This window comes from Astatotilapia calliptera, chromosome 11 (assembly GCF_900246225.1).
Source record: "Astatotilapia calliptera chromosome 11, fAstCal1.2, whole genome shotgun sequence".
Classification (NCBI taxonomy): Eukaryota; Metazoa; Chordata; class Actinopteri; order Cichliformes; family Cichlidae; genus Astatotilapia; species Astatotilapia calliptera.
The window spans coordinates 33,634,288-33,640,685 of NC_039312.1; the positions used below are offsets into that span (position 1 = coordinate 33,634,288).

Consider the following 6,398-nt stretch of genomic DNA (forward strand, 5'->3'; position numbering starts at 1 on the left):
GCTGCTGCATAAGTCTATTTAATACTTCAATTTTTTTGTCTCCGTTTATTTGTTCATACTATTTGTATTTTATCTATTTGTACGTATTAACCGGCATCTGTGTGTGGCCAGCAGAGAAAGAATTTCATTGTACAGAGAAATGCTTTTTCTTAGTACACATGACAATAAACTCTTTGAATCTTTGAATATTCATTACCTGTAAAGTGAAACGTTTCATGTATTTCATTTCGATTAAGGCTCACAAAAATCAGAAATCCTGTGTGTGTGTGTGTGTGTGTGTGTGTGTGTGTGTGTGTGTGTGTGTGTGTGTGTTCTGGGCTAAGGAGTAAGAACTGAACTGCTGCTTTTTGCTACGAGTTCTGATTTTCAGATTAAAGCAAATTTTGCATTTAATTTAGAAATCGAGGTCTTAGCGTCTGGAGGAAGATTAGAGAGGATCAGGCGTCTTCACAGAATTTACAAACCAAAGCAATGCACTGTCACCTAGTGGGTGGCATCACAGCACACAACATGTAATCTAAAATGTGAGAACAGTTTAAATCAATCAATTCAGAGAATACATATTCTGATTATTCAAATGGGCTTTCAGGAGCCCTCTAGTGATGGTAAGTGACAGAAGGAAACATGGGCCCGCCCTTCTAGACAGAGCCTAGGTGCAGACGGCTTTTACTTTGGTAGCCTCAGACTCTCATCTCTGCTTTTTTTGTGGATGATGCGGTTCTGCTGTCTTCATCAGGTGGTAGAGTCCAGCTCTCACTCGAGCAGTTGCAGTCAAGTGTCAAGCAGCGTTTGGATATCTGACCAGGAGGCCTCCTGGGTAAGATGTACCAGGCATATCCTACCAGGCCTTGGTGTGTCTGGCCTTAGCTGGCCTGGGAATGCTTCCCTCAAATAGTAGGTGGCTGGGAAGAGGGAGATCTGGGCTTGTATGTTTAGGTTGCTGACACCCGTGGCCTGGCCCCAGATAAGCGGAAAAAAATAGATGTGTAAATGCTAATCACAGGTCAAGCAGCTGTGCATACTTGCTTGTTTAAAAAAAAAAAGCTTTTCAGTGTCACAGCTTTCCACAAATCATATTCAAACATTCCTGACATTTTGCTAAGTTAAGACTTTGAGATATAACAGCTGTGTTCTCACCAAATTGTTCAGGATCAGCTCCACTTTGAGCTAACCTGATAGCGCTGGTTCACATTTTATTTCTTACAAAGCGTGTCCAGCATGTACGCTGAGACGCCTGCAGAAAAGCTGACTGAATATTATTACTGAAAAAACCCCACAGCGTAATATCACATCTTTTGCAATTTATTTAGGTTTTATTCAATAAATGTAGAAGATTATTTGCAGCCAGAAAACACACTTAACATTTTGAAATATACTGAAACGGGTATCAGAGTAAATACTGTCTTTACTGTGTAACTATTACATGATAGTTACACATGGGGACACTGTGTTAAATGTGAATACAACGATTTGCAAATCTCATAAACCCACATTTTATTCCGAGTAGAACAAAACATTTAAATGTTTAACCTCAGATTTTTACTGTTTCACTTAAAATAGTAGCTTATTTTGAATTTGATGGCAGCAATTAAACAAAAAAATGGTATGGGTGCAAGCTAATTAGGTTAATGAGCAACAGGTCGGTAGGATTACTGGATATAAAAAGGATCTCACACAGGCAGATTTTCTCAGAAACAGAGACAGTTGGAGGTTTTCTACTCCACAAAAACTGTCTACAAATTGTGGAACAATTTCAGAAAAATGTTCCTTAATGTAAAGTTACAAAAACGTTGAACATCTAATTATCTACTGTACAGACTGTCATCAAAACATTCAGACTCTGCACGACCGACAAGGCCAAAAATCAACACCAGATGCCTGTGATCTTCCTCAAGAGCCAATAAAAACAGGCATCATTTTCAGTTCAAACATTTGACATCTATTTCTGTTCTACTGTGAATAAAATATGGGTTTCTGAGATTTACTCATTTTCACTGCATTTTAACTTTACACTTTACACAGAATCCCAGCTTCTTCAGAGTTGGGGTTGTACTTTTGATTACCTTTCACTAACGCATCTTATAGATTTACACAAGGTTTAAAAAGACATATCGCTTTTTCATGCATCCACATGTTAGGGTAGTTGATTTCAGGCACCAGGACACGTCATGAGGACTTCCTTCAATACAGGCTTGTAAATCTCAGCATGTCTGAGATCCTGCTGAGACAAAGCAGAGTAAAAAGTCAATTACAGATAATTGTACAGGCCGTATCTATTTTTCTTCATGTAGTTTTTAGTCAAGCTATATCAGCACATCCAGCAGCCCAGAGCAACTGATACCTGATAGGTCGTTACAAAGAATAGTACTATAAATATTATGGTCTGAGGAGGACCTCGACTCTTACACCTCGATGTGCCGTTGTTTTTGTGCTTTAGAAAATCAAGTCAGTAATTGATGACTTTAGCCAATTACAGTCTTACAAATACACCATCAACACAAGGTTATTCCTTTCATTATACCATAAAGAGAGTGTGTGTGTGTGTGTGTGTGTTTGTCTTAGTTCATACTTTTTCCTTCATCCTGTTACCCAGAGCCCTGATTCCCAGAACCGTGGCACTAATGCAGACGCACAGCTGGAGAACAGTGAGCACGATCAAAGTAATGTCCATGGCTGTCAGCAAACTCTGAAATAAAGGAATAATTAACAAAATACAATCAATGTGCACGATTAATGACAAAAATATGCTATTCTGTATGTTTTAAAAGCATATTTACCTGAGCAAAGAACGCCACATATTTGCAGTTATCGTTGAATTGAGCAGTGGACCAGTTCAAGTCACACATCCAGACAACAGAGGCTTCTGCCAGGTCTATAGCATACAGCACAATACCAGTGATGGCGAAGATGCAGCCAGCTATGTTCATAAACACAGCATACCATGTCTGAGAGGAGAGATTCAATCATTTACCTCACTGTGCTCCATAACAATGTACGTTTCCTTTTAACTTTAGTCTTTAAAGTAAAGTGTGCGTGTTAGTCCCCATAGGGAAATAGTTCCTCTGCATTTAACCCATTCACCCAGTGAAGCAGTGGGCAGCCACCAGTGCAGCGCCCGGGGAGCAGTGTGTAGGGACGGTACCTTGCTCAGGGTACCTCAGGGTAGCCGTTCAGTGGAGTCGAACCCCCGACGTCCGATCATGGGGCCACCACTCTACCTACTGAGCTATCCCTGCCCTCGAGTAGTAGTAGTAGTCTTTACTTACAAAGCACAAGCAGGGGCACTGGCCGATGATAATGGAAAGGATTCCAGCTGCGATGCACTGAACGGGGATCAACGACTCATTAAACAACTCATTAAAGTCAGAAATACTAAATGCATCATTTCTTATTTTGTTTTTATTCTTAAATCAACAGTTTTATTTTTTTACCACTGCACCCAGCCAGTAAGGAGCTCCCAAGCCGGTCAAATCTCCAGGATGTGTGCTTGTGCGTCCGGGACCAAGCCCAATGTTAAACAGCCCCACCATGATCTGTATGGTCTGTAAAAGAATAAATCACACAGTCATACCAATGAAAAATGAATTTTTTAAATGAATTTGAGTTCCCCTCACCCCAAGAACTGCAAATGCCCCATTAGGCATCGCCCCCCTGAACACTGGACAGCTGGTGAAAGCCTTGAGGGTTTGATGCAGTGGTGGAAATCTGCTCTTTTTTGTGGTCATCACAGTGACTATGGATAACTCTCACATCTGCAAAGTGGCAAAGAGATTTTAGGAGGCATGGTTCAACAGACACACTGAAATTATGAATCCCACTATGAAGCCAAAACAGTAAATCACAACTCAAACAACACAAGACTGACATATCGCTATGACTCAAATATATGCAGTGAGAGTGTGTAGTGACATGCTGCATAATGTAATCCTGCTGTGTCATATAATTTTACATAATGATATTTCACAGATAACTTGTCTCTATACACTTAAGCATTTGCACGTGTGACATATAAAGGAATGTATAACTATGTTATAAACACCTGTTTCCAAAGAAATTGAGAAGAGATGTAAATAAAAACAATAAAAATATAATGATTTCTAAATCACTGAAACCCTGCTAATTAGATTCATTGGCAAAAGGTTGGCTGATAACATGATTATGGACAAAAGTGCATCTGAGAGAAGGTGGATGCATTGGTAAAGGTAGTTTGTTTTTTGGTTTTGTTTGTTATTGTTGTTTTTAAATAACTGTTCTCAAAATAAAATTAGAAAAGAAAATGCATGGATGTCATCATCAATTTTATTGCTACTCTATAAGTACAAAATTTAAAAAGTAAAGAAGAGGTGGGAAAAAACACTCTTCAATCATGCTATGACTGTCCACCAGAGGGCGCTCTGCAACTTCGCTGTTTGCTGCTGTTGGAATGCCACAAAAAGAATAACCAGCAACCTTAGAGCACAAACAAACAAATAAACGGGAATAAAGGGAAAATTGTTCTCATTTTTCTAAAGAATATATATATATATATATATATATATATATATATATATATATATATATATATATATATATATATATATATATATATATATATATATTAGTCGACATATTGGCATATCGCATTTTGAAATGACAAAATATGTGTATTTTTTAAAATCTAAATTTTTTTTCTTTTAACAAAATAATAAGCACTGGATCGCCTTAATGTAGGTTTTTCTTTTGATTGTCGTTTGTTATCATAACTACCCAAAGTCCCCGAACTGTCAAATTATAACTTGTTTGCTTTGTTTATGGCAGGTTGAGTGTAGGAACGCTTGGATTGTTGGTTGAAGAGAAGAAGAAGTCAGTTTGCTCCGTGGGAAGTGTTAGTGGTCCTTTTCACTATCATATTACACTTCACAGCTACAAACGCTGGAATTTAATGTGATTGACATGCGTAATTTCAAAACAGGAAGCGCTGCTTGGTATTTGAAAGGGTAACTGTGATTGAATGCTTACGAACGGGTTTTGTCTCTCAGCAGATGAAGTTCTGAGAAATCTTTGCACTTCCTTCAGCCTATATTATAGCAAAGATATGTACTCAAATAAGAAATCAGGGTAATTGAAAGTGACCTTGAAAATCAATTATTAACCCAAAACAGCTAAAATAAAACAAAATCGAACAAAATTAAAACGAATAGGCTACATGATAAAAAAAAATTAATGTATTCAAAGTTTAAGTTTAAATTATTCCTTGTCTATTCATTTCTTTTGCAAGCAGTGCAAACATTGAGAAAAATCCGCATCATACAGTCTGCGGCTTCACGTTAAGTATTATAAATGACTGCAAGTGTGCGTTTCGTGCAGATGACTTACCTGGCGAGCTGCCTCAATCCCTGTAACGCCAACAGTTTCGTTCGCTGGTGACAAACTCAGGTAAAAATAAAAGTGAAACTTCCTGTGTCACACTTTTCTTCAAAATAAAAGCCATTTAAAACTGAATGTGCAAAATCTATGACCAGGTTAAAGTTCAGCATTTCTGGAACATAATACAGTGATGCCACCTGGTACTCTGTAAATAATTACTCCCAGCTCTCTTTATTTTGTTCCTGCTGATTTGATACACAGTGGTAACGTAAAGTTTGTTTAACACAGAGACAGTTCTTTGTCTTTTATATAAAGGGACGATTTTCTGCACATGAAAAATATTATGTGCAGACTTTATCTTAACATTAGTTAACAAAAGAGCAGTGACACATCTAAAAAATAATAATATGGTCTATGAATAAAAATACATGTGACGAAGGTTTTTAGATTTTTTTTTAAATAATAAAATTGTCACGTGATGAAGGTATTCCAGAAAAAAATATGTTCTAGTGTTTTGTTTTCCTCTTCTTCTATCGTTTTAATATTAATCATATTAAAAAATGATAAGTGCTGTAACTGAAGAGTCATCATTGTTTTCATTATGCTTTTTAATTAAACGAGTAAGAACAATACATAAAGCTCATTATTTTTTTTTTTTTTATAGGTTGGTTCATTTTACAGTTTCATTTCTAATTCACTGTGTATTCTTTCTGTTGTCATATGCAGCCAAAAGCTAAAACAACATTTGGGCCCTTTTTCAAAACAAACAAACAAAAACGGGGAAAATAAGTGAAAATAACAGTGAAAATATTTATTAATTAAAATTATCATTTTGCAGTTTGCTCCATTCACTCAGTGAAGTTACAGTTTATTAAAAGAGCTAAAAATACGAGAAAAAACAGACAAACTAGTACTTCCATACCGTGCATTGATGTGCTTTGCTAATGTGCAACCGTGCCATTCAATTACTATTATATGTTTGTAGAATAGAAAATCTGCAAGTTAGAAAATGATTAGAATGAATTAATTGAGTTAAGAAACAGCTTTGCAGT

At 36.8% G+C, this 6,398-nt stretch overlaps 1 protein-coding gene across 2 annotated transcripts; it reads right to left on the reverse strand.

The window, feature by feature from the left end:
• Positions 1–1,328: 1,328 nt before the first annotated feature.
• LOC113032028 (uncharacterized) lies at positions 1,329–5,405 on the reverse strand. 2 transcript variants are annotated; one of them, XM_026184670.1, is made up of 7 exons: positions 5,356–5,405; positions 3,615–3,752; positions 3,432–3,542; positions 3,267–3,323; positions 2,778–2,945; positions 2,570–2,686; positions 1,329–2,218 (listed from the first exon to the last, which is right to left on the reverse strand). In XM_026184670.1, exons 2-7 carry the CDS (start codon positions 3,723–3,725, stop codon positions 2,150–2,152), a joined length of 633 nt encoding a protein of 210 aa, XP_026040455.1. In that variant the 5' UTR covers positions 3,726–3,752; positions 5,356–5,405; the 3' UTR covers positions 1,329–2,149. The 2 variants fall into 2 exon arrangements, with proteins under 2 accessions (XP_026040455.1, XP_026040454.1); XM_026184669.1 differs by having other exon boundaries at positions 1,329–2,221.
• Between the last annotated feature and the right edge of the window lie 993 nt (positions 5,406–6,398).

Excerpts from the sequence above, each read along its gene's own strand:
- LOC113032028 (XM_026184669.1), bottom strand. The coding sequence starts at position 3,725 with ATGACCACAAAAAAGAGCAGATTTCCACCACTGCATCAAACCCTCAAG. Across the intron at positions 3,324-3,431 it reads CTTACTGGCTGGGTGCAGTG|TGCATCGCAGCTGGAATCCT; the intron begins GTAAAAAAATAA and ends ATCCCCGTTCAG. Across the intron at positions 2,687-2,777 it reads ATGTGGCGTTCTTTGCTCAG|AGTTTGCTGACAGCCATGGA; the intron begins GTAAATATGCTT and ends CCTTTATTTCAG.